This window comes from Battus philenor, unplaced genomic scaffold (genome assembly GCF_028537555.1).
Source record: "Battus philenor isolate CCGP_79_NKW_IND1 unplaced genomic scaffold, ilBatPhil1.0.hap1 SCAF_8, whole genome shotgun sequence".
Classification (NCBI taxonomy): Eukaryota; Metazoa; Arthropoda; class Insecta; order Lepidoptera; family Papilionidae; genus Battus; species Battus philenor.
The window spans coordinates 8,826,882-8,854,675 of record NW_027181748.1 but is presented as its reverse complement, the minus strand read 5'-3'; the positions used below and the strand labels follow the sequence as shown (position 1 = coordinate 8,854,675).

The window sequence follows — 27,794 nt, the reverse complement described above, 5'->3', positions numbered from 1 at the left end:
ACTATGTTAAATGGTTGTAGTTATACCTGTGTATATATTATATATTTACATTACTAGTACCACTGATCAAGCTCAGATTTGTTCCTATAGTAAGTATGAGAAAATCGAACTGTTTAAAGAGTAATAAACACCAGTAAGAAAACGCTAAGTCATTGAAACAGTGCCTATCAATAAATGTACATTTACTTTGTGTATTTAGTCGGTTTTTTATTTTATTTATTTTTATTAAACAATTAAAATTGAGGCTTTCAAATTCGTAAGCTTTTATGTTTATTATCGACTACTCTTCCGAATAACTTGATAAAACCATAGAACCGTGTATTTGTACTTCGGCACGCACAATTTAATTTATGCATGTCTGAGTGCCTACTTCAAAGACAATTTTCAGACATTATGTTCTAGGTAGGTAGCTATATTGTATTATACATGATCGGTCTTATAATTTTACTTTAATAATGTTTATTTGTAATACTCAAGTAAAAATGTATAAATGGTGTAATATTAAAAAAAATGATTTTTTTTTCATTTTATTTTACATAAAATGGCCATCTACGCTAAGAACCAATGTTATTGCTAATACTTGTTTGATGGTATCAAGAAGTCTTGTCTTCATAATAATTTTATAAAATCTACAAGGAATAAAGTTATAATTTAAAACGCTGGCAGTGCAGCTGCTCGCTAAGTAAAAGTTGGACACGTTATTCTGTTGTTTATTTTAATTATTAAAGTGTAAAAACAAGTGTAAGTTTAGTAGAGGTATGAATACCTCTTACTGAAATGATAGCTTAGGTTTGTCTTGCCATACTAGCGAATATATCATGTAGTGTTTTGTGGAACAATTTCCACTATGGGTAAATAACATTCGTAAGGTCGCTAATGATCTGCGGCACCGGCTGCACTAATATACTCATCGTTCTAGAACGTCACACACATACATTCATTGGATTGAAGGAAATTCAAGGCGATTGAACCTAAACGAACTCTGATCTATAGTAAATACGCTTTAAGATTGACAAACTGTTTGGTGCGAGCGTTATCGTTCATAAAAATTGAATTATCATTAAAAACGGCTAATGCGAGTTTTGCATGATGACTTTTGTTCCATGTCAGTGTACATTTAATATATTTTCTTTCATGTCTAACTTATTACGTTCCAACAAATATTTTCCCGCCTAAAGAATAACAGGGTTCTAACCATGCGGTGTGATTTCCCAAAAGCATGCATTGGCAAAGGGTTCTCTTAGTCTACCTGTCATTCGCCGACGTCAGTCATCATAGTATATAGATATTGAGCTTCATCAAAGAAAAATATTCTATCCCTGTATTATTGTGACAATCACACATAATTTCGAGTGAATCTAAGGTACGGAACTCGGCACACACAAAGTAAAACGTAAACACGTGCTTAACTTTACGGCTACTTTGTTAAAGTTAAAACAACTAATAGTTTTTAATTTTGTTAACTATTTAAGTACGCAGTCTTGCGAAATTCTCTGTAGTCCTTCATATTTTAAACCCAATACACAATGATAAGTAAGGTATGTTCCCTAACTGAAATAAAATACTTATGTGTACAGTAAGCCGCATGTTTCTTTTAACGTATCGACCAACCGATGTGTTCGCGAACAAATGCACGGCGAGCTTATAGGTGAGGTGTGTTCAATTTGGAGCCTCTGGCAGCTCGTTTTGGAATTAGGTTGGCATCTTCTAATTGTCTTCTAACCGTCAATTGACTGACAGCGACTCCTCGCACTTCCCCCAGCGGCTGCTGCGCAGCAACACATTTGGGATGGAGATTTCTGAGACTTGTAGAGACGGTAAAACAGTCGTCTCTCTCAGAAGTACGCCGCCGCTGATTGTTATCTGCCCCCCTAGAGTAAGGATTTGTCTCTTGGAACCTTTTATATACTTTGGATACAGCAGATAGGCTCAGATTTAGTCAACGAGCGACTAATCGCAGGCTAAAGCCCTGTTGTACCAAAAGGACAACTTGGGCGACTTCTTCTGGTCTTGTATCCATAGTGGCGGCGCATTGGTAATCGTATCTTGCGGAAATGTGTTCAGATCAATTTCTGATAAGGGTGCGATGCTTACGGGGGTTTATATAGAGGGCTGTTGTTGCGAGGGTTTGTGTAAATTTTATATACCTTTTCAAATCTTTTGATATAATAACACACTTTGTCCATTTTGTATGGATTTCATTATATTTGATTCGGTTGCACGCAAATGTATATAATCTACAGAGTAATAAATAATACTGTTAAAATGGTAATAATACCGTTTTAAAGCAAAAGTAAAAAATAAATAATAAATGTGGTAATAAATAATAATAATAGTGGTATCACGATTGATATTTCTGCAAAATAAACAAGAATATGTTACCTATAGTATTCACAAATTACTTTTAAACCTAATGCCCCAGAAAAAATATATGTGGTTATCTAACGACCGACTTCATGCATGGTATAAGTAATTTTGGTTAGCTAGTACATAGAGGACATAAAAAAATTAAACTTTAGAGAGATACAGCTGCTGATTAGACTATCATTTCATATAGCAGTAAGTATTAGTAAAAAATGCTCATATAGTTGGTGTATGACATACGATCCATCATTTACATTACGTTAATGTGAAAATTTATTTTAACATTGTTTTACACTATTAAAATTGATAATTACCTGAGAATTCACTTTGTCATCAATGCCTGTAAGTTTTTTTTTATTTTACTGTCTTTATAAATACTTAATAAAGATATGCGTACAAGCCAAGCAGCTATCAGAAATGCTCTACAGATTAACATACTCCTTCATTCATTTCCAAGATGGTCAAGGAGTGGCCTGCATCAAGATTCGCACATTTAATCACAACCATTTGGAGTAAATACACATCGGAAATATATAATTCAAACACGAAGATTTGATTACATAATATTACTTTCTAAATAATAGAAGAGTAAATAAAATCCATTTTAAAAGTCAAATTTTAATTACAGAAAACATCAAATATGTAATTGTTTACAATTGACACTTTAAAATATATATATGGCAGTTGGTCACGACTGTCGCCAGTTTGGTACATTAAATATTTAAGCCAAAATTTTAAATAGATAACATTAATAAAAGCTATCAAAGTTGTACTGTAAACATTTTAAAACGAGTCGTTTAATACTTACATAAATGTATAAGTAAAATTATTAAATCGATAAAGTGATATGAATTATTTTGACATAATTACCCAGATTGAGTATGAATATCTTTGGTACGTATTTTTGTAAAAAGCGTAGCCGTATAATGTATTATATATTACGACGACTATTCCAGAGCTTTTTGGTAGAGGCACACAATGTCCCAAAAACAATTTCGAATAATTGTCATAGAAACAAACAAAAATCAGTTTTGTTATCAAAAGATTTTGAACTTTTATTAACTTTAACTTAATGAAGTTATAAAAAAATTGACAAAATAATTTACTCATTTTTTTTTCAAAACTATGGCCGCGGGTGGGGTAAGGACTAATCTTCGAATATCAACAAGCCACCAAAAAGATCTGATTATATCTATCAATTATGAGATCTGCACTTTCACTTTGTTATACATCACAGAGCTCCAGTGCCAACGAAAAATATGGTTTATTCAGATCTGACATATAAAAAAATTACAAACTCAAATGTGCAGTTTTGTATAGACTAGATATTTATGACACAAAGAATTATTCAAAATTACACACTACAGTATATATTATTTTCGCATAAACCTAAAATTTTACGTAACAGATTGTGCGAGGAATAAATCGATTTAGTATTGGTTATTTTACAATATACCCACACCCCTCTTTTCTATCACAATTTCTATTTGGCATTTCTCAATGTGCACTAACATACAAGTAACATAGTTTCTCTATTGTGCTCCATATTATAATGAACTTCTATAACAAATGTATACTGTAATAACGATAAAAAAACAATTAGAACAACGTTGTGCTAATAAATAATTCAAAACACATCAAAACCCAAACAGTGCATAACACAAATTGCATATCATTAAAATATAAACAACAGGAACATAAATGAAATCGATAACATATCTTTCACTTGACTAGAGGGTACCCTGTACTTATATTTTAGGAGAGAAAAGATCAAAAACCTTTCTGGTTGAATTCTTGCAACATACAATTATCAGGAATATTCTTTATCACACATAATAACATAAATAGTACACTAAGTACATGACACATGGTACTCTTCAAGACTATATCAACCTAGATGACTGTAATGAAATACTTTATGAGCAGAGATACAATATTTGGATGTTTATTTAACTAAAGTTAGGGTTTGTATATTAAGAAAAGAACTTTTGTGATGTATGAATCCCTAGATGCTATTTGTATAGTGAGGGATGATCAGGTAATTGGGACTTTTTATGTCAATATTAATTAATAAGCAAGTGGATGAACTGGTCTAGTAATCTGCTCTTAAGATAAAAAACATTACTTGATTATATCTTATGTCCACTATCTTTTATTTTGTTAATTAAAATTATTTTGCCTAAGCTTTTGTACACCATTAATTCACAGATACAAGTTGATATGTGTATCTGCTACTATGGTAAGTTTTTAAAAAGAAAAACTACATTTTATGTTGAACAACGTTTTTGAATAGTGTAGTGGCAGTAATAAAAGCTTAGCAAACAAAAAAGTTACATTTTGTTAGCTTAACTATTACTTTTTCAAACCGCCTCAACATGTGCATGGGAAAAATTAACTTTAGATAAATATTCATCCAAATAACTGATCTCATATTAAGAGGTTTTATACTTTTAATATTTATTACTAGGTTATACTATGTTAAATAAAATCAGTCTCTTTAAATTCAATATGAATCCCTGGATATAAGACTTTTTTAATCAATTCGCATTAATAATTTAGAGTAGATGGAAAGTGTGTATTATTCAAATGGTAAGATTGACAATTCCAAATAATAATATTCCGTTTTGTTTAGCGTAATAATTACTATAGCATTACATTATATGTGAAAAAGTTTTAACAACCTTTGCATTGTTCTTAAACCAGACAGTTGTTTAAAAAAAATATTTTACATTACATATATATATGTATGTACAAATATTTGATTATATATATATATATATATATATATATATATATATATATATATATATATAATTGTATATACAAACACATAAATGCTAGAATAATAAATATTAAATAAAATACTACATAATAAAAATAAATCGTTAATAAATAACCTAAATTGTAGAATAGAAAAAAAATAGAACCACAAATCCCATTATAAATGAAATTTGGACAAATGCTATAATTATGAAATAATATAAATCACATATGTTGCTCTCTTGTAAAATTCATATGGACTTTATCGGCACTAATTGTATGCAGCATCAGCCGAATAATAAATATTGAAATTGTTATAAAATGGGAATTTTAAGATTTTCATATATTATGCAATATTTATATTATTTGATAATCAATAAATAATTGATTAACAATATACTCATGACATATTCTAGTGTTTATATAATTTTCTTCAGGGTAGTTTCTCTGTTAAAAAAATCTCTATTTACGTGATCTCTTAAGAACCAAATATGAAATAAATCGCCAACATATATGTGCTAGTATGAAGCCATTATTAAAGTTATGTAAAATAAATTAAAATTTAAAATTACTATCACTTAGATGCAGGGAATCGAATAACATTTATGTTTGTCATAATGGAATGATAAAATATTTAAGTCAGGTTAACAAGAACAGAACTTCTTATCTTGCTTTGCTTGAAGTTTCTGCAATGATTGTCGTCTACGTCCCGACGCGCAGAGCATTGCATATTCCACAGAATTCTCCATTCTGAAATCATTATTATTTTTATCTAAAGTTATTAGTAATAACTTAATCTAAATATAAAACTAAGTCTTACTGAACTATTTTAACTTTATACAAAGTTAATGTAATATCTACAATCTCAAGTTACAACACAAAAGCATATAACAATTATATGCACTAAAGAATGATTGCTTTCTTTCATCTTCATACTTTTCATATGAATGGGTTAAAGATTGATCTAGATCCTTAGTTATTCTACTTAGACCTGGACTTGGACCTCTTAGGCTCCACGGGTGCCTGGACGGCAACATAGACCATATGCGCGTGAGAAAAAAAAGGAAAACGAAAATTTTTCTGGTTTAGATAGTGAAAAACTAAAATGTTGGCTTGACTTTGTTTACAACTTAGCTTGGCAGACAATATTTTGCAACTTTTGCATTTAAAAAAATCTAATCTTCATATATATTGTAGAGATGTGGGAATATGGAAAAAATTTAGTTGCAGAGTGTCTACCGGAACTACCTAAATTTTGATGCTTTGAACTTTTGTGATAAGAACTATAGGAAAAAAGTAAAGGTCCATACCTGAGCATAACTTTGTCAAGAAGTATTTCAATAGCTCGGTCTATATTCTGGCCTGTTTTGGCACTCGTTTCCAAGTATGGCAAGTTATAATTTTTAGCAAATTCTCTGGCACGGTTTTGGTTCACCAGTCTTTTCTCTTGTAAATCACATTTGTGGCCACATAAAACTATATCAGGATCATCACTTAAACTATGAGTCTGGAAAGTAAAAAATTAGAAATGAAAATGATAAAACATTAGTTAACCCACGATTACAGTTTAGTTATAATTCGAACTAAAAAATTTAATTAAAATGGTTAATAATGATTAATTTAAAATATACCTAAACAATATTAACTCCCGTGAAATAAATATTACAAGTTTTGATGATTGCTATAAAAATGCTAAAAATATTAAAACTGTAAATGTAAAGGAAACGAAGACCTCTAGATTATCATCAAAATTAACAACACATGCTTAAGGAAAATATGTTAATTAGGCAAGGGATTATAGACTCTTTGAATGAACTGTAGTTTAGAATATAATTCTTTATAGAACAAAACTCATAAAATGATAGAAAAATCCAAAAACAGCTACTATATCATTGAAATAAAATACAACAAAACAAACATGAGAAAACTTTGGCAACTTGTTAATTTGCTAACATGTCGCCCGCAAGACGTCACTGATGTAAAAGTTAAGTTTTTTGGGAATATTAACATGGCGTCTATAAAAAAAAAAACAAATAATGAACTAACAACGTAAGTAAATTTAAAAAAATAAAATAAGTCTTTATTATTTCACAAAGCTATGACTGAAAGGGTATACACTTTAATTAAGTAATTTAACTGTTATGAAGCCCCAGGGCGGAACTTAATATGTTGTATCTAATAGATTCAGGCATTACTTTGTGGAAGTCCATCCTAAGTAAGAAAAGGACTAATATATAGCTACAAATTCATCATAGCGCAAGTAGCTATATATTAGTCCTTTTCTTACTTAATATATTGTGTATACCTAAAACGGATATGCACCAATTTGACCGATATTATTAGTAGAGTAATAAATAGGTATTTGGAATGTTACAAGTGTACCATTTGGGAAATATCCATCAGATCTAAAAACAGGTATTGTTTGGTACAACTATGAACATGTTACAGGTATTTATATGGACATGGGTATAATTTTGGACATCAGATTTAGTTGGAGCCATCACATTAATGCTGTCTGTGAAAGATTACAAGCATTGCTAGCAAATTTCTGTACTAATTATATCTGTCTAAAGTGCTAAATAAAGTGCTCCATAACACCTATGTGGCCTTGGCAGAATCTATAATGCTTTATGGATTCACAAATTATGGGCTCACATTTAAATCATACATAATCAGAATATGAATCATGTTTCAAACTAGTCTGATTAAAATTATTTATTTGCCCTGAAAATATTAAGAAAAAAAATACAGCTTTAAAAACATAAATAATAAAAAGGTACAAAGGCCAATTGCCCGCAAAATATGTACAATGAATATTACTAATTGAGAGCTACAAATTAAAAAGTTTATAACTATTATAAAAAGGTGAACATTATCCTATATTATACCTAACCTACTAAATCATATGCCTAAAGAGTTTAAATTAAAAATAAATAACCGAAACTATATAATATTTTTTTATTAATTGATTTTTAATAGTTAAATTAAATATAAATTTTCAAAGTAATTTAGCTTATTGTGAAACTGTATTATGTCTATTTTATTTACTTTATAATGTAACTGAAGATGTAAGTGAATGTTGAAACTAAAACAAACAAATATTGTATGGTATGGTACAACACTTCAAAACTATATAACTATATTTTTTGTAAAACAAAATTTAATAAAAAATATTAATTATTACTGAACATTAACTGTAGAAGACCAGAGTGCAAAACTAAACTAAATATAATTGCACATATTTACCTTTAACTGTTCAATCCAATTTCGCACTTCTAAAAATGAAGCCTCATTGGTTAAATCAAAAAGCAAAAGAAATCCCATTGCATCTCGATAAAATGCTGTTGTTAGACTCCGAAATCTGTAATTAAAAATATAGAAATGAATAATATTAAAGCAATTTTGAACCAGTTTTCATAAAGTTATGTATATATCATTACTTATATATTGAAACAGTAATTGAAACATATGATGAAATATTAAAACAGGGACTTTGTTATAAAATTTTGAATACTTAACATAAGACAAAAAATTAAAGACTAATTTACAATTCTATACCTCTATAGGAATAAACACAAAGCTTTAATATTGTACATATAATATAAGCACAATATTGAAAGATAAAAATGTTAGGTTCTACAAAGCATAAATTCTTCTCAGATGCAAACAAAAGTAATATAAGTTGATATAGCAAACTATGATATTGGGTCTACCGGAAAGTTCCATCTACTCCGGTTACAATCAGTTCAACAAGTATGTTCTTATTCTTGTGACACATATTTGGCTCTTTTTTGATTGCTAACAATGTATACTCATTTTCGTCGCAGATTAACTAAAACGACATTCATTCTTGTTAGTATTAAGTGAGAGGGGATCATGTACCCATGGCTACCGACTAAGTTCATTTACGCCACTGTATTTTGTACGAATTCGAACAAAGAAGAAATGCTACAGAAGCATATAGAAATTTATTGAAAGTGTTTGGCGAAGGTACCTTTGCTGATAGAACATGCAGAAGATAGTTCAAAAAATTTTATGTAGGTGATTTCGACCATTCTGATAAGTCACGCTCTGGGCGACCATCTTTGATCGACGACGATACTGTCAAGATCATGTTAGAGCAAGATCCTTTTTTGACAACATTGGAGATTGCGAAAAAGGCTTGATTTAGCTCAACAAACCATTTCCGACCATATTCGGAAACTGGGGTTTGTGTGGAAGTATTCAAGATGAGTGCCACACAAGTGAGAAGAATTTGAATGATCGAATCATCATATGCACATCTCTGCTTGCATGCAAGAAAATTGAACCCTTCTTGGACCATATCATAACTGGGGATGAAAAGTGGATTACCTATAAAAACATACGAAAAAAGGCATATTGTGAAACCAGACTTGTCCCCTCTACCTCTAAACCGAAGTTGAACTTGAATAAGAGAATGTTGTGTATATGGTGGGACATTCAAGGACATTTTGAGCTGATGAAACCAAATGAAAGGCTAAATTTGGAGAGGTACTGTCAGCAATTGGATAAATTAAAAACAGCACTCCAAGAAAAGAGGCCAGCAATTTTCAATAGGAAGGACATCATACTGCTTCATAACAATGCCAGGCCACATGCTGCTTTGGGGACTTATCAGCAAGTCGCAGAGCTAGGCTGGGAAATTTTGTTGCATCCACCATACTCCCCGGACCTAGCACCATCTGATTATTACTTGTTTCTGTCCTTACAAAATTTCTTTGCAGGGAAAACAGTTTAAGAACAAAGAAGATATCAGACAAACACTGGTTCAATTTTTGTCCTCTAGAGATAAGATATTTTTTAAAAATGGGATATACAAATTGCCATCACGCTGGCAAGAAATCATAAATAATGATGGCAATTATATTATTCAATAAAGTTTATCCAAAGTATGAAAAAATGTATTCCTTTGTTTCATTCTAAAACATATTGTAGCTCTTATTGTGGTGTCTAAAAAGCATCAAGCGTAGTGATCAAAACTTGCAATAAAGATGACAGTCCAATTCTTAAACTAAGGTCATACTTAACTTCTAAACATTCAATAGGTCTTACCTTTCCTGACCAGCAGTATCCCAGAGTTGTAGATGTATATGATGTTGCCGGCCACTTTGCTGATAGATCTAAAATCAACTTTAATTTGAAAAAGAAGAATTGCAGGGCTATAAAAATATTGTTAGTCTAATATTTATGAATAATTATCTTATGGCAATCGTGGTATAATTTTTCCAATATCTAATTCTTGTATTTGTAAAAAAATCATATTCAAAGGTAAGCAAGGCCAGAACTCTCATATTATGACTAAGAATCAATACAGTAAACAATGATAGCGCCATAAGGAGTGTCCACAAGGAAAACAAGCAGTGACTACCATATGCTGCCAGCTATCCAACACCCGACTTCAGTTGTCATGACCCTATTCCAGGTGGCAGGGATCTTAACCAGTTGTGATCTTTTAAACAAACATATGTTTACATTAGGTGTTACGAACAGTCCTCTGTGCAAGGCATGCCTGGAAGACGTATATTGCATCCCACGTACGACTTGGGTGTACGAGTTAGCACTCCACAGGGTTACCCATCTTTAATCACCGACGTGCTTTCCCGGCATCGCCGATATCAAGAGTCTGCTGGGATTTCTTTTCTCGAGGATTTGAGTTGGCTTGAATAAGGCTAACCCCGACGCAAAATAAGCGCAGTGCCGCTTGGTTGCGGTAACCAGCCCGCAGAGACAACAAATTATAAGGCACGATGTATTTTAACTAGCTGGAAAGCTGTCGCTGTTTCTCATGTTCCAAATCGTGGAACATTTATTTCTACTGAATTTTAAATCAAATATTATTTTTGTCTCCCATACGTACACGTAGAGGGCTTTTATATTTATATGTATAACCAAATTGCTGATTGTTTGACTGTTATACGTAAAAAGTTATACATACCACAGTTTTTTCCCTGAAATCTATACCGACAGTAGATATAAATTGTGTATGAAAGACACCATCCGTGTATTTATACAAAAAACTTGTCTTTCCAACACCGGAATCACCAACGCATAATAATTTTATGAGATAATCGTAATCCATGTTTGCGATAGACATCAAAGAAGACCGTTAGAGTCATTTATTGTTAAAATTAATATATATTATTCAAATTACAACATTCCAAACAATTAATTAGGCACAATCCATCACTAAACAAATTACAAATAAGATTCATAGACTAATTATTAATTCATTGATACATTTTTGAATAAATGTTGGCATGCCTTGAAAAAATATTGATAACTTTAGAGTACAAAAAGATGATTTTTAATTTTTTTATTTAATGATAGGAAGTTTGATTTATTTTTGTATTCTTTATTAACGTGTAAGTAAAGTATTTGATCGGACATCGCAAACAATAAATTATTTTTGATTACATAATAAATTATGCGAATTTACTGTGTACAGTGTCATCTATTATCTAGTAAGCATTAATCAAAAAGCAGTTATTATTTTTTGTTTGAAGATTCTTTTTGTCCATTAACAACATATGAGTAAACAACACAAGCTAAGACCATCTAGCGAAAAACGCCCGAACTTTTCACTCAAGTACCCGTATACATTTGTCATGTTATTTGTCAATATTTGGACATAAGTATTTAATACAAGTTTAAATTTAAAGTCAAAAAGTTAAATTATAAAATAAAATTGTGTTTGAAAAATATTTATAATGGCCGACTTAAATCAAGATAATATTCTAAAAGTTTTTATAGAGTACTGGTAAAAAGCTGTTTTGGATTTGATAATTGTTTTTATTTTATTAACATGACCATTACCATTATAATTTCTTTTAGTGGGGTTTGTGATTACGGAGGGCACTGCCTTGCGCTAGCAAATGCTATAAAAAAGACTACACCTGAGGCTGTAGTATTATGCAAGAGAGGACGGCAAGGTTTGTAATATGTAATGGGTAATTAAATTTCTCTTAAATTTTTTGATTTCTATATTATTTCTAAATAACCTAGAGATTCTTATAAGCCGGTCTTTTTTACCGCTATATCAGATAAATCTGTAATTTAGAAGCAAACAATATAGACTTATTATTCAATCATTGGTTTGCTGCCAAACTCACAGTTTCTTTGAGTGAATGGATTGTGGGGTTATTCTGGGAACAATATCCTAGTGACACAATAAAACATTATATTGATCTGAGGATACTTGAGATGGGATTGCTATCAGCAATGAATACACAATATTATTTTTTAATTTGCAGGGTCATTTGAAATTTTAATTAATGACAAACTTATTTATTCAAAATTGCAAACAATGGCTTTACCCGATTATGAAGAAGTAGTAAATGTTGTGTCAAATGTTTCTAAAGGAGGAGAGCCTCAACAAATAAAAGGACAACAATCAGTCAACTGTGCAATAACATAACATTTATTTCAAATGGAATCTTTAAAAGTGTAACTAGATAAACTAAGAATAGTGATAACAAAACAATGCTTAACAACTATATAACACAAAGAAATCGTAGTTGCACAATATAACATAATTATCACCCAATAATTGAAAGCTACTTGAATTATTCGATAATCATATCAAAACATGACTTAATATTTTTTATTTTTTACAGCAAGATATGCTTTATATTTAAATATTTTAGATAAATACTAAAAATGTTATAATAAGCACACAATGTAACAAATAAAAATTTAATTCTTATAAGACATTATTTCATGTGTTAAAAAAGATTTAAGTATTAGTTCAATTAAGTAATAAAATGTATGTAGTCAGATCATATTAAAATTTTTGTTGCCTAGATGGATAAAATTAAAAAATATATAATGTAATAGTATAGCATTAAATATATTTAATATAAATCTAATATTTTTTAAGGCAAGAATGTACATATTTGGTAGAGCTAATTGGTCCAAATTTATGAAAAAAAATCTTTTTAGTGTTAATAACACAGAAAACTATAAAAATATAAGTGTAAATTTAACATTACTTATATTTTCTTCAACAATAATGAGGAACAAAGCTTCAAAAGAACAATTTCTATGAATTGAATGTTGCTAACTCAACAGTTCTACTTCGTTCTACAACTTTGGAAGACACAGATAGCACCATAAAAGGTATTTTATATATTTCCTAAATAAGAATCAATCTTAATTAAAATCACTGATAATAAAACTTGTATCATTTCACAAATTTTACCAATTTCAAAAACAAATTTATAATGTTACCTATATTGTTATTTATGTTATCTACAAAATTAATAAACTTCATCTGCTTATATCATCTTCATTGATAACAGGTTTTACAATTGACTTAACCTTTAAAGTTTTGTCTTTTATTCCACTTACAGGGCCAACATAACTTAAGTATATACCAAAACGCATTTTCCCAGCGAATTGCTCAGAAATTGTTCTTAATGGTTCGGCAGTCTTCTCTCCTGTTTGTTGGTCAATGCAAATCATATGACAACGTTGGCAAGGTCCATCTACCTGAAATAGTTTATCATTGTTACAATTATTGTATGGTATTGGATGATTATTTTATGATTTAAATTGGTGTTGCTTTTTTTAAATAGATTTCTGCTGATTTTAGAAGAATGTAGACATCAACTTCAGTACAGAAAGAAAAAATATATTTTACCTTGAATTCATGTTTTCCTATTATCAACCTTTGCCACTCTCTTTCAATTAATTCCTGTGCTCTGTCAATAATAAGATTACCTCTAAATCTGTCAGTCAAGTTCTCTACATTCGCTGTAAACAGTGGATCTTGTATTCGTTCATGAAGCCATTTGACAGAAGCTTTGTTAATTAAAAGAAACTGAGCTTGGTTACTGAGTGATAGTAATTTCTGTTCATTCTCTGCAGTTTTCTTCTGAACTCTCAGTTCTGTATTTGACTGTTTGATTAGTCTAAGGAATGATATACCTAGGGCATTAGATATCCAACTAGATACATCATCTCCACAGTCAAATCCTTTGACCATATCCATACAAACTTTACTGGAACACATCTTGGCATATTTACTTCTGTTTTCAGCAATGGGATCTAAAGGTACCGATATTGAAGGCTTCCCTGTAACAAAATGAACGAATGTAACAAATAGAATGTACATATTTTTTTATTTATGAGGTATTTGATTAATTATTTTTGCTTAATTAACGACAATAAAAGGTAGACAAATTCATGATATCAACTATTTTCCCAATCCAAAATGGAGTATCCCTACGTAATAAAGAAAATATTATTCCAATATTTAAATGTTTAATGTGCCATAATAATAAAATAAAAATGATGATAATTTTTTAAGCAAAAAAAGGATTTTATAACGCTCCCTATTTGCCTTTGACCCACTATGGCCCTTTTGAAATGCTACAGTGCTCACTAGAGGGCTCTTGTCTGAATTAATATTGAATTGAATTTATAAATTAGACTTCAAATGACTAGGTTATGAAAATTTTTACATGAAAACAAACCTTTAAAATGCAGTATTAACAGTTTATGTTTTAAATCTATTTCTGGCTTTATCATACACATTTGTGTGTTTTGTTTTTGAGTAAGACATACGCCATTTTCTCTTACTATCATCCATTCCCTATCAAATTTGAAACCTTTCACGCCTATTTTCCATGCTGTTTTTATTTTAAATGCTCCACACGACTTTATTGGAAATATTGCTATTTCATCTAAAACCATATCATTATCTTCAGCAGGAGTTTCAGGTAATAAATCATAGCCATTGAAGTATGTTCTATCGCTCAGTAATTTAAGCATTCCCTCTTTATATGATTTTTTTGGCGGTTTATAAACTAGTAGTTCCTTAGGATAAGTCATTATCCGTTTTGGTTTCTTGAATTTAGTCCTTACAAAGCATCTGCAGACCATTAACACAAGTTTATCTACATCATTAAATGTATTGTAATATCCAAATGAGACTCTAATTGCTCCAGTTGGATTTCCGTTAATCAAATCTATTTCATCACCACATTTGTGACCAGCTTTGTACATTTCTTTCATTTCCCGATTTGATGTTTTTAAATGTCTTTGGCAAGAACCAGAGTTACAGAAGCATCCAGTTCTCACATTAATATTGAATAAATCAGCCATATTTTGAAACTGAAAAAGAATTTGATTCTTAGATTTATACAGGGTTTTTGATTACAGGTGTAAAAGCTTTAAAGAGGTCAATGTTTAACACATTTGCTAATTAATGTATAGTACATCCCATCCAAAAGTAAATGATTTCGGAAATAATATATAAGGTAATGGTAATATAGTAATAAAAAGATTTTCTACATTTGGATTACTGTGTATAATAAGCGAGCCGTTTATTATGAAAGTGGCGTAAGTCGCTTTTTCCAAAAAATGGAGTTAATGGCAACACTGCATACAATTGAACAGTATCTATTCATTTTTAAAAAATATCTCGACATTTTTAAAAGATATCTCAATTTAAAAACAAAGTGTCTTATGCGACTTTTAAAATAAATGGCTCAATTAATTATTGTTTACTCCAGACTTTATACTACCAGTAATAATTGGTTTATCATACTCTAATACAAAAAATATATATTCCTCAGAACTCACTTTATAGAGGTGATTGGAAATAGGTGTCAAAGCTCGAAAGTTTTTTGCTGACAAATTAGCTATACATTTGGAGCTTTTACAACAATAACAATCATTAAAACTGAATATTTTGTAAATATGCTTTACCTCAACAAAACCAACAAATGATCCATCTTCTCTGAGTAGATTAAATGTAACTATGCCACCTTGTGTTTTTATATCTGAGAAATCTGAATCCATGTAAAGAACCACTGCCTTTTTGCCATTAGGATGTTGAAGCTCATTAAGTTGATTATACAAATCTTTGGCCAAAAAGAAAGTGTGATGAGATATTGTGTCCATAATGTGATTGTTAATTGTTTTGGGTATAAGTCTATGTAACATATCAAAGCAATGTTTCAAGGCCAGTATTGATAAAAATGGGAGTGTTCCATCTTCTAATCTGTAAAATAAAACTAAAGTTACAAAAGCTCTATCAAAGGAACTAAATTGCTATTATATGTAAATATATATACCGTTCATGGAGATTTTTTCTTTTCACATGAAAGTTTTCACCACTAAGCACTATATCTACAGTTCCACCTCCAAAATAGCGTTTCTTAGAGAGAACGTCTGCACTTGTATTTTTTACTAAAAGTGCTCCCAGGCCCGTCGGATAACCAAATATTTTGTAAAATGACAAACAGACAAAATCTGGTTGTGTAATAGATAAGTCCAAGTTATTGGTTGGCACATAAGCAGCTGCATCAAGTAAAACATACCAATTACAGTTGACTTTACACAAATGTTTCATGAGATATCTGTTCAAACATCCATTCTTTATGTTTTGTATGCAATCTAGGGGATACTTAAATCCATTGAAGTTGCTTGTAGCAGGATATGCAAGGAGGATGTTGCCATCAGTTTTATTTTTTACGACAGATGTTGTTGAATGTGATTGTTTTATTGATTTGAGAAAATTGTCATGAGATATGTTAATTACATCAACATTCTTTTCCTCTGCAATTTCTCTTAAACCAAGTACTGAAGTGTGATTCTCGTTGAGGTAGACAAAAGACCCACATTCAAAACCTTCATCAGTATTTGATGAAAACTCAAATGCTTCTACAGTCAGTTTTAAAGACTGTGTAGCTCCAGAAGTAAATATTATAGAATATTTAGATGGATCTGTATGAAAATGATTTAAGACTAAACATCGTATTTGTTCAATACAATCTTTGGTGAATCTGTCAGTGTGTGGATTCATATAAACATTATTTAATAAATCTTCATGTGCATGTTGTATTAATGACTGTGGGTATAGTGCTGCACCTGCATGCTCTAGGTAACATCGTTCTGAAAAAAAAAACAATACACCATTTTAAAAATTTGGCTAATTTTATCTTCAGGTAACATGATCATGCTGAACTAATATAACTTTACAGTACAAACATAAAGAGAAGATCAAGGACATAAAAATAAGATTAAAAAATAGAATTTTACAGCTTACTAAATGCTATACTAACTTAGTTAAACTTTGTTATCAACTGTACAAATTGCTTGCCAGATAACATAAATTGGGCATATTATTCAATGTTATAAAACAAAAAATACTTTACAATGAAATATGTAAGGTACATTATTCAGGATCTACCTTGGCTACTTTCAAGGTCCATACCTTTTTTCATTCAATGAAGGCCTACGTTCAGCATTAGAATAATGATGAGCTGAAATCATTGTGACAATTTCCCAATATAAACAACTTTAAATGTTAAGAGTTGTAATTTATGATAAATTATAGAAATAAGACAATTTACCTCCTAATCTGTTGAATTCATTAGTAATACTCTGCATCTGCTCCGAGTCAATAACTCTACTTAATGTAGACATTTCGGATATTAACACTGTAAATAACACATATTTATGGTAAATTATACATTAATCAGAAAATGAAAGTGTAAACCGAACCGTAGTGTACATAGTGATGGCCAAATTACATCAGATTAATGTTTATTGACCTTGTTGTACTGTGTACTATCGGAGCATGTTATTAATTGAAACTCGTACTCCTTATATCATGCGAGTTCATACTGAAGTTTTTTTTTTTAAATAAATAACAACAGTACAATACGTGACGTTACTTGCAGTATTACCATTAAAAATAAAAGTAATTAAGAATCACTTTAACAGTAATTTTTGGTGTAAGGGTTTTTTGGACTTAACTAAATTAAATATTTACTAATAAGTTTATGTTAATGGGGTGATACTTATTGTCATACTAAACATCAGTCACATATTAACGATTTATATCATAAACAAATTTTTAAATTGCGTTGGTTCTTGCAAAATTATTTGTAATTTAACGCATATTGACTTTGTCACTATATAAAAGTTTAACGTCAAGGTGGTTGACGCTTGAAGGTTGTTAGATTTTAAATACAATGAACATTTCCTTTTACCACCATCACATTATAGGAATGGAACAGTCATGGACTCTAGCTAACGGGTTGTTCTACCTACTAAAAATAGCACAAGTAGCGATGATTATATCTAGGCTTATCATTCCATACAAGACAATAATACAGAGAACTAGAGTAGCTGTCAGCTCTAAAAACAACAGAGTTGTAGATCGGTCATGTCAATGCAGCTATGATGGTTGAAAAAGGAAAGCGTTGGGGTAGTGGCCGTGTATGTGATACATGGTAGATATATCTGCGATTGTCTCAACATATTTCGAAGTTCATAATCGCCGACAGTTAACGTAACAGTTTATAAAGTAAAAATAAAAAGAGTCCTGTAATTTTAATTTGAATTTTATTATTGTGTTGACACACGTGCTCCTTCACACACGACACGTCAATAGCATGAACATCATCTGTCACGTGTAAATGTCAGTATAAACACAAGTATGAATATAATTTTGGAAACTTATAATAAAAATTACCTTTTAGCGATGATGTTTTATGACATTGTAAATCATTTTAGCATATTTATTGAGTATGCATCAACTTTCAAACTGGAAAATTGTATTATGATATGAATGTTTCTTGTGAAGGTCTTTAACGTTGGGTTTTTTGTTTTTGTAGTTTTTTTTAAAGAATTAAAAGGTTAAACCTAATAGTTATTTAAAATACGGAAGTGCCTATTTTACAACTAAAACGGAAATTGGTTATGCTATGAATAATCGACTTTGTGGGAACAGTTCATCTAAATTGAAATTAATATTATCTATCTAAAGCGAATCTAAAGCAAACAAAAGTATAGTTATATTATTTGCAACCCAAAAAAATAAAAATTTTGTCTGGTGTTCTCCAAATTAAGTTATTTTACACTTTTGAAACACTTCAATTAATATTAAATGTCGAGGAACCTTTATTCAGCATTAAAATATACCGATGTATCTAATCATTGTATAGCATTCTTAAATTAATAGTTCCGGGGTATCACGCTCTAACGCGTATCTACTTAAAACTAAGAGGCATGTAATTAATATACTGGAATACTGTTATGTATAAAGAGACATACATCGAAGCACCTTCTGTAGCACCGTCTTACTAAATTGTGTTACGGAAATTTAATTATTGCTTTTATGGAGGGCTTTTAGAAGCTTTTAGTAGCAAGCGAGCGACTTGATCGACTCTTCTTTAAGTGAATTGACGGCCACGATAGAGGGTATTCCTGCTCCTACTTTACACTCGTAATTGTTTTCACATTAGTTCAGTGACGTTATTCTTTCTATAAGAGCAGATGATATATACATAACCTTGAATCAATAAAAAGTCATTTAAGCTTAAATTTAAACTACTAATAGTTTTATTGTGACTGATTATATATATGTTAAGATCGTACACATTTTTGAATGATTTTAAAACATATTTAGAAATTAGTTATAGATATTAGTTAATATTGTATTCTCCTTAGTAGTCATTATCATGCCAGCCGACAGACATTAACTACAAGGCGATATCGCGCTGCTCGCATCGAGCTATTTCTTGCGAATTTGACTATCTCGTCAATCCTCTTAGTGGAATCCTACCCACGTCGCGTCTACCGGCGCGTGATCGTCACTCAGCCACCTTTCGGCCCTATCGGCCGTCGGTTTCACGAGCGATGCCCCGCCTGCCTCTTCAGACGACTATTTCTTTGATCTATGTATAGTATATATATGTATAGACGCTGTACAGTCGTTATTTATACCTTTTAGTCTGTGGTGTATTAGTACGCATCGAGATAGTTTTCTTGTAATAAAGAAGTAATTATATAGTAACAATACTACCTGATATTGATGAACAGTCGTCGCCGAATGATTCTGCAAAGAAATAAACATTTAAACAAATTGTTTTCAAATTTATTAAATCCTGTTAATGTAAAGTGGTTTAAGCCCAGCGCTTTTAGCGTGATACCTCTTTAAACCCGGTGAAGTTACTAACGGGCAAACAGTATTGTACGTGATAAACATAATTAAAAATTAACGTAATTTTTATTGATGTTATATATTTAAATTTTATTAATTTTATTATAAATAACAATAATATTAGATTTTCTAAAACAATAGACTTATCGAACCACTTCAAAACTTTTGAATACTGGCACTACGCAAATATAATATTTTCGCTAATAACTTATCTAAAATTCATACAATTTATTTGAAATTTCTGTTAGAAATAAAAGGAAATAAGGTTCGTTCCCTACTTTTCTACTGTTCATGCGGTATTATATTTAAAATCAAGTATTTTATGTTACCCATCGCTGTTAACTTATTATTCATCATCTTTCAAATGTTCTTAATAATATGACTGATAAAAACCGAATCAAATTAACTCGTGAAATTTTTTTAGCAAACAATATAAAGTTTTTCTTGTTAACTTTGTACTTTCTTTTTTACACCGTCTTTATACGAAAAGAAAATAAAAATAGCTTAGGAAAATAAAAATAGCTTTTATAAAAGAAAATATTTTAATTTCTTTTGAGAAAAGTTTCCGTTTGTAAAATATGTGTAATATAATCAGTCTGGCCATATTTACAATTATAATTAAAAATAAAGAAAATATTACTTTTGAATTCAGAGTCTATCACCTTTATATGTTTGTTTATTGTGTTTACATCAATATATTGTCAAATATTTTGTGATATAAAAATGGAGTGGGTAGATAAAGAAAATCGAATCGCTGCAATTGCCTTACGTAAAGTAGGTATGGAACCAAATAAAATGTTAAAAATTGTCTATGCGCTTATTATTACTCAAATGCTGGAAAACCGGACTATCGATAGATATAATAATATCTACCTCTGTTTGTGACAGAAAAAGATCTGACCGTCCACGTAGTCTTCGTACGAAAAAGGCAATCAAAGCAGTAAAGGAAATAATTCGAAGAAATTATGTCCGAAAGGTTTTACCTCTGGAAATGAAGATGGCATCCATAATATGTCTTATTTTAAAGATGACTCATTTTCATAATTGAAAATTAAAAATAATGGAGTGGTAAAATCAAAACAACTACTTAAGCGGTACGCAAAAAGAGATTACATAAAATATTTGTTTACAGATAAAAAAAGTTTTAAAATTGAGCAATGTTTTAATAAACAAAATGACCGTATTTATGCTGAAAACTGAAAGATGATTGCCAATTTGTTAACAGTACAACATTGGCACAATCCGACTTCACTTATGGTTTAGTGGGGTGTTATGTGGGAGTGACTGAGTCAAAATTTTGTGAAAGCAGTATCAAAACATACCATTCTTGAGGAGTTAGTTAAGTCCCTTGATAACACCATGTTCAATAACCAAGAAAGGTTTTTCAGCAAGACTAGGCGCCACTTTTATTTTAGAGGTCATTTTTAGAAAATAAGGCTTGCTCTAAACGCTATAATACTTAATTTGAAATCTCTAAAACAATCCATACGATTGGCAGCAAAAAAATTCTCAAAGAAAGATTGCGGGCTGCTATTGATAACTGGCCTTAGCATTTAAATGAAATATAAAGACTAATATAGCCAATGAAGATCACTTCGAACAGGATTTATAAATGTAATGATTCTATATCAAAATATTCAAATGTGACTTACAATAAAGAAATGATGTTTTTATTTGTAACAATAGTTATGGCAATACTAAATAATTAATGAGTAACAATTTTCGCAAAAACGGAGAATTGCTTCATTGTATTTTTAATAATAAAACAATAGCGGCATACAATATTTATTTCGGCTACTATTTATGACACAAGTACGCTCTTTATTTTCTGAAAGAAATATAATTTAAATTTGCTCTCTTAAGCAACACTGATTTGGGGCCCATTTAACCTTTTCTATTAACATACTCGTACTAGTTCTGTATCAATTTCGAAAACTATTGCAGCAACTGTAATACGATTCAAGATCAAACTAAATTAAATATATAAAGGGTTTTAATTATTTAAATTAATTTTCTTTCTTAGAGCCGATTATTGCGTATACATTTCATGATTGTTCATTAATAATTTATGAACATATTTTGATAGTGAGAAATGCTAGTATCTCAACAGTTTAATAATCTGTAAAATTTATTACCAATAGTCAAATCTCTTGTATAAACGTAAAGCTTATATTTTAATTTATTATTTTAATGATCTTTCTCCTGACTTTACTTACTAGAAATTGTTAGCCTTTGAAATTTTAAAACAAAGTAGAAAATTTGGTAATATTTGGTAATAATAATGAAATATGTTGATTGTAAATTAATATTTTTCTTTCTTATTTATTGACAGTTAATGTATCATATAGAAAACTTAGTGTGCAAAGAACCTAAGGGCATAGAAATATTATTTTTTAAGTCGTAATGTAAATAAATATAGATTTACAAGCTAATTTACTACTACTATTAGTATAATACTATTAGTATAATGATGTACCACTAATTAATACAACCTTACTGTACTTTATTCGCTGGACAGAGTTATAATTGCGTTCTTATAAACGCACCGTTGTGAGGGGGACAGATGATTAGTAGTCAACTAAAAAAAAATAAAGATGCATTTACACATGGCACCTTTTGAAAGAGCGCATGTGATAAATAGCCTCAATTAATATCTAAAACTTAGTCATTATCTAATTTACTATTAATTTCTGGAATCCATAAATAAATACTAATGTTTTAAAAATGAAATAGTTATTTTTTTAAGTAACATTAATTTTGTTTATTTGGTCATAAGATGTAGACAGATACGAATATGTTGACATCGATGTAAGCGCATTTTTTCGTCATAATAATCAATTAATGAGATAAGTTGTGTATTTTCTAGAAGTCTTTTCAGTGAATATATACATACGTAAGTCCAACTAACTGTCTGATAATAATATGTATTCAAAGAGTGTTAGTTCTATATCTAAAACATGCAATTATTTATTTTACCCTTAGTATTTTTTTGACAAATTGTGCCACTTTCAAAAGCATTTTTTCTGTGTAGTGCAGTTATACGTGAAGGTTATGTTTATTGGAATATCAGAAAATAAAAATAATTGCTCGGCACCTGGTTGTGTGAACAAATCTACTAAAATATAACGTGTAAATATAAAAAATCGTGTGAAATATGTACTCACGCAATACTTGTCTTCACAGGACCCATGTTGTTTTGTATGCTTCAATAGCCTGTACTCGTAGTAGGAACTTAAAAAACATCTATCTTTACTTACTTCCAAACTTTTTTTATATAAATGAATGAAATTTATTTTAGTATTATCTTATCGTGTAAACCAGTGATCAGTTTCAATGTTGGAGTTTATTACGTCCCCTAGTTTCACAAAATTCCCAAAGGACTTTTGTAGTATGACAATAGCAATGGCAGGAGGTTTAATTTGGTTCATGAAGATAGGAAACTACTAGACCAATCATTTCTTGATTTTGTCTATTGTATACTATATAACTTTTTATTTTTTGGTAAATACTTTAACTATGATCATAACAGTATTTCGAAATAGTATTAGAAAGATAGTAAATATTTTTGGCGGAATTACAACGTGCAATATAACGTATCGAATTAAATTTATTACATTAATAAAATCAAATATGATTTTAATTAAAAATAATATGATCGCAGCTAATTCTCACGTAAATCAGTACATGAACTGACTTCTTTTGTTTCCTTACCTTTGTTTCCTGTATAGGCTCTAACTGTCTGCCATCTTCTGCTTTGTCTCGTTCGACTTCGAGTGCTTCCAGTCATTATGCTTGGATAATGAAGATAACGTATTTAACCAATAATTGATTTAACGCCTCACATAATATACACAATACTGTAAATTGAATCAGGTAACATCTCAAATAGCCATTAAAGTCTATATCTAACCCATTGTCAGCTCCAAACACATGCAAATAAAAGGAGTTACAATAAACGTGATAGTAAAAATAAAATTAGAAATATACACACACAATCAATTATTAATAACCAACATTACCTACCACAATATTTTTTCGTTCCGAACAAATAAGTATTAAAACTACAACTAAAATGAAACTGTAATGGTTAACATCACTAACCTTTAACTTCCTAATGATCTCATTAATTATAAACGACAAATGAGTTCAGATTCCGTAAGCATCCGTTATTTATAGACAGATGAGTGCCGAGTAATTCATGATTATATTACTCAGCTATTTATGAAATCCTGCAAACAATGGTAAATTCTTTCTTTATATGTTCACCCGCAACGCTTGTGTTCTGAAATGAGGTAATTGGTTCATTCCGATATTTTTCGCCACAGAGCCGATTGTTTATAAACCAAACAAACAATTTTCGCTTCAGTTTAAACAACAATATTAAATTTCGGATGTGCGAAATTCAAATAAACGGAATACTAATCCATAACAATTCTAATAATTGTAGTTAATCTAATCGTGGATATTTATAATCAAAAATCGGAACGAACACTTTTTTAAAGATAATATTGGTATGTTGTATACCGAGCATGTGATTATGTAATTCATGTTTAAAAGGTATTTCAAATATGAAAGAACTATTTCGAAAACTTTGTTTATCGACCTCTATGTTGACTGTTTAGTATATCTTAATAAAAGTCTCAAGATAATTAATATACATTGTTTTAATTATATTATTTTCATATTTTACACATTTATATTTGTGTCAATATACTTCTGTTAGATCATCATCAACATCTCCCAGAGATCTCCAATAAGACCGATTGGAAGAGGCTAGCATCTACATTATTACGAGTTTTAGATATTTTTTTACATTATTTTTGACTGCTACTTAATTAATAATCCACAAATCTGTATATTAGTGAGCTATAGACATTCTTTAGTAATTCAATTTTGGAGCACAGGTAAATTACTTGTTTTCCTTTTCTCGTAACATACCACTACATGTCAAAGACTAGACATAAGAAAGAGAGGGAGACGGGAGTAGGTGGGAGAATAACGTTAGGAGATTAGTAGATATTATTTGGTTTAGAGGAGCACGAATTTTCGTTTTGTAGCTAGCTTTAAGGGAAGCTTCTGCAGAAAAGCAAGATAATCTTTACGTATCGGTGTCAGATAATTTAATGAAATGTTTATTCTAATAATTTAATTTATATATGATACAAGATTGCTAAATAAAGACCATTTTTTTGTACTCATCGCTTAGTTTTGAATATCGCCAGATATCTGATATAAGCAAGAAATAGGTTTTCAATAATTATATATTGCTTTTGTTAATTAATCGCCCGTTAGCTAAATATTGGCGGGTGCGATCTTCGAGAGATTCTCTTAAAATTTGTTAGATGACGAAACTAGGAGTAATATATTTATGTATGCATATCCTCGAGAGTTTTTATATTCTTTTTATTATATACAAAATTACAAAATCATTACAGTGTATACTAGACTTGCGTTTAATATTGCATGTTTAACCAGAGTTATGAAAAACAATTTTTGCGAATAGCATTTTTCAGCATTTGGCATGGCATTTTAACCGCTCTCCTTTAATTTTTGAATAGACGCGGCTTTCATCCAGTGTTTTCTAACGACCTTAATAAGGCTTTCGGACCTTAAGGATCTAGTGGCAGTCTACAGTCAGTGTCCTACGCATTGTCTGCCCACTGTCACTTCAACTTGCCATTTCACTAAGCTATTTCGAAAAGTATTGCTCGTCTTCGGATCTCTTATTTTCGGATAAGATGTCGTAGGGAAATAACGAACGCAGCCATATCCATTACACGTTGTGATACTGTATTTATTAATGAGGACTGGTAAACACATTGGTTATGCCTTCGTCTTATCCCGCGGTCCCTAAGACACTGAGGGATATTGGACTAAAAGATGTTTCATAGTATTCCGACGGCAGCCTGTTCGCGTTGGATTCGTCGATTGACCTCTGTAGCTATTGGACAATGAATCTTTGTTTTAGACAATAGACGCCCCCTGCATGCTATAGGCCTTCCCCAAAATTATCTATGGGTGATATGCCATAATCGCTACGCTTAGCAGGCGGTTTGGCAATCGCAGTGTAGTACTATGGTACGCAGAGAACGCTGCTGCCCATCCTTTGGAATTTGTTTTTGTGCAGTGGCAATTATATATAATTAATGCACGAAGTTGCGGATTATTTAACCCTTTCACGACCACGGGGACGCCGGTGTCCCAAGCAAAAATCATGGATTATTTAAATATTTACGTAACCATTGTAAATTATTTTTTTGTTTTAATATTTCGGAAAGTACCTTTTTATTATTTTTTACTAGCAATATAGGATAACTAACACCGTTTGTTGTTTATCGTCATCGGAACGTTAGAGTTCTTTTGGCGCGAATGATCTGCTCTTTGGAATAAATAATTGATATCGTAAAAGTACTTTTCAAGTTTTTACAGTGTCAAATTATCATTACCTGGTAAGTAAATTGTTATTCTAAATATTCAGTAGTAATGTATTTATATTGTGTTCTGTGATAAATCGTTATAAAGATTATGGGACACGGATGTCCCTGTCGGCGTAAAGGTATACTTTTTATACGAAATTTCTTAACTTTTGGCCTGGTGATATACCAAAATGCTATCATTTTCTTACTAATATTTTTCTCAGAATATGTTTCGTAAGGAACGTGGAGTTTTTTAACTTCGAAAAAATAAAATTCTTCAAATTTTTGTGGGCGACAATAGCGATGAGGAAGATGACTTAGTGCTTGATGACGAAGACCAAAGACTTCTAGTACAGGATGATGACCAAGGGGTATTTGATGTCGAGGTTGAAAAGACGACGACTCTTCAACGGCAAGAATCACCTGAACCTTCAACGTCTCAAAAAAACAACCCATCTAATCACTAACCAATCATCTAACAACAGGAATTGTTTCGCCGAGTACCACAAATAACTTGCCCCATTATATTTATATTATTCATAAACAAGTAAAAAAAGTACACTTAGTAACAAATGTACATTATTTACAACAAAACATACTTACCAACAAGTAAACCAAAATTTAGAGTTTAAGTAGAAAGTAACCCTTAGCGACCATAGGGACATATTTGTCCCATAAAATTACAAAAAAAATGTAAAACTTTTTTGAATTTTTAGTATAAATTATGTTTTTAGGATGCCTATTAATTCATTACATCTAGCTAAATTGATTAAATAAGGTACCGTAACCTTATGGTCCTGAAAGGGTTAAGATTGTTTCCCGGGAATTGAATCTTATAATAGCAAGTCTCAATCTCCTCAACTGCTGGGCTACCATTGCTCAAAAGATAATAATACTCGTATTACGTTCTATAGGATCATCATTTATTTACACGTGACACCAATAAAAAAAACTTAATAATTTTTACTATCAACATTAGCGGTAGAAATAATCAATAACTGACTTAGAGGGTCTCCAGCAAAAAACAACTTTGAGCAATTAATTAACCTACCTCAAAAATCTTTTCAATTCGCTAAGTTATCTACGCCTGTTAATATTTCATGCATTGTTTAACTTGTTAAATATGGCCTTATTATTTTTATATTCTTGTATAAATTGAAGAAAACCTCAATAATATCGGATACTCCAATAAGGCTTTGCCGATTTTTGTCGTTCAGAACTTCAGTTTGTGTTAAAATAGTTTTGACATTTATTTCTAACATCTCATTCAGTAGTCA

General features: G+C 30.4%; 3 protein-coding genes across 5 annotated transcripts; 1 reads left to right on the top strand and 2 right to left on the bottom strand.

Moving 5' to 3' along the window:
* Positions 1 to 5,534: 5,534 nt before the first annotated feature.
* On the bottom strand, positions 5,535 to 11,324 carry Rab27 (RAS oncogene family member Rab27). The gene is made up of 5 exons (XM_068775210.1): positions 11,081 to 11,324; positions 10,198 to 10,265; positions 8,371 to 8,485; positions 6,435 to 6,631; positions 5,535 to 5,874 (listed from the first exon to the last, which is right to left on the bottom strand). The coding sequence occupies exons 1-5, from the start codon at positions 11,237 to 11,239 to the stop codon at positions 5,769 to 5,771; spliced, it is 645 nt and encodes a 214-aa protein (XP_068631311.1). The 5' UTR covers positions 11,240 to 11,324; the 3' UTR covers positions 5,535 to 5,768.
* A 385-nt stretch (positions 11,325 to 11,709) lies between these two features.
* Positions 11,710 to 12,750, top strand: LOC137931765 (migration and invasion enhancer 1). Its single transcript, XM_068775262.1, has 3 exons — positions 11,710 to 11,902; positions 11,977 to 12,074; positions 12,396 to 12,750. The coding sequence occupies exons 1-3, from the start codon at positions 11,853 to 11,855 to the stop codon at positions 12,557 to 12,559; spliced, it is 312 nt and encodes a 103-aa protein (XP_068631363.1). The 5' UTR covers positions 11,710 to 11,852; the 3' UTR covers positions 12,560 to 12,750.
* A 277-nt stretch (positions 12,751 to 13,027) lies between these two features.
* mal (maroon-like) lies at positions 13,028 to 17,769 on the bottom strand. 3 transcript variants are annotated; one of them, XM_068774856.1, is made up of 7 exons: positions 17,706 to 17,769; positions 17,505 to 17,591; positions 16,224 to 17,043; positions 15,856 to 16,150; positions 14,619 to 15,258; positions 13,784 to 14,217; positions 13,028 to 13,632 (listed from the first exon to the last, which is right to left on the bottom strand). In XM_068774856.1, exons 2-7 carry the CDS (start codon positions 17,575 to 17,577, stop codon positions 13,411 to 13,413), a joined length of 2,484 nt encoding a protein of 827 aa, XP_068630957.1. In that variant the 5' UTR covers positions 17,578 to 17,591; positions 17,706 to 17,769; the 3' UTR covers positions 13,028 to 13,410. The 3 variants fall into 3 exon arrangements, with proteins under 3 accessions (XP_068630957.1, XP_068630955.1, XP_068630958.1); XM_068774854.1 differs by having other exon boundaries at positions 17,505 to 17,752; XM_068774857.1 differs by lacking the exons at positions 17,505 to 17,591; positions 17,706 to 17,769 and adding an exon at positions 17,366 to 17,412.
* Positions 17,770 to 27,794: the final 10,025 nt, after the last annotated feature.

Excerpts from the sequence above, each read along its gene's own strand:
- LOC137931765 (XM_068775262.1), top strand. The coding sequence starts at position 11,853 with ATGGCCGACTTAAATCAAGATAATATTCTAAAAGTTTTTATAGAGTAC. Across the intron at positions 11,903-11,976 it reads AAAGTTTTTATAGAGTACTG|TGGGGTTTGTGATTACGGAG; the intron begins GTAAAAAGCTGT and ends AATTTCTTTTAG. Across the intron at positions 12,075-12,395 it reads ATGCAAGAGAGGACGGCAAG|GGTCATTTGAAATTTTAATT; the intron begins GTTTGTAATATG and ends TTTAATTTGCAG.
- Rab27 (XM_068775210.1), bottom strand. The coding sequence starts at position 11,239 with ATGTCTATCGCAAACATGGATTACGATTATCTCATAAAATTATTATGC. Across the intron at positions 8,486-10,197 it reads GATACTGCTGGTCAGGAAAG|ATTTCGGAGTCTAACAACAG; the intron begins GTAAGACCTATT and ends TTTTAATTACAG. Across the intron at positions 6,632-8,370 it reads ATTGGATTGAACAGTTAAAG|ACTCATAGTTTAAGTGATGA; the intron begins GTAAATATGTGC and ends TTTACTTTCCAG.
- mal (XM_068774856.1), bottom strand. The coding sequence starts at position 17,577 with ATGTCTACATTAAGTAGAGTTATTGACTCGGAGCAGATGCAGAGTATT. Across the intron at positions 17,044-17,504 it reads TGAATTCAACAGATTAGGAG|AACGATGTTACCTAGAGCAT; the intron begins GTAAATTGTCTT and ends TTTTTTTTTCAG. Across the intron at positions 14,218-14,618 it reads GTTAATACTGCATTTTAAAG|GGAAGCCTTCAATATCGGTA; the intron begins GTTTGTTTTCAT and ends ATTTTGTTACAG.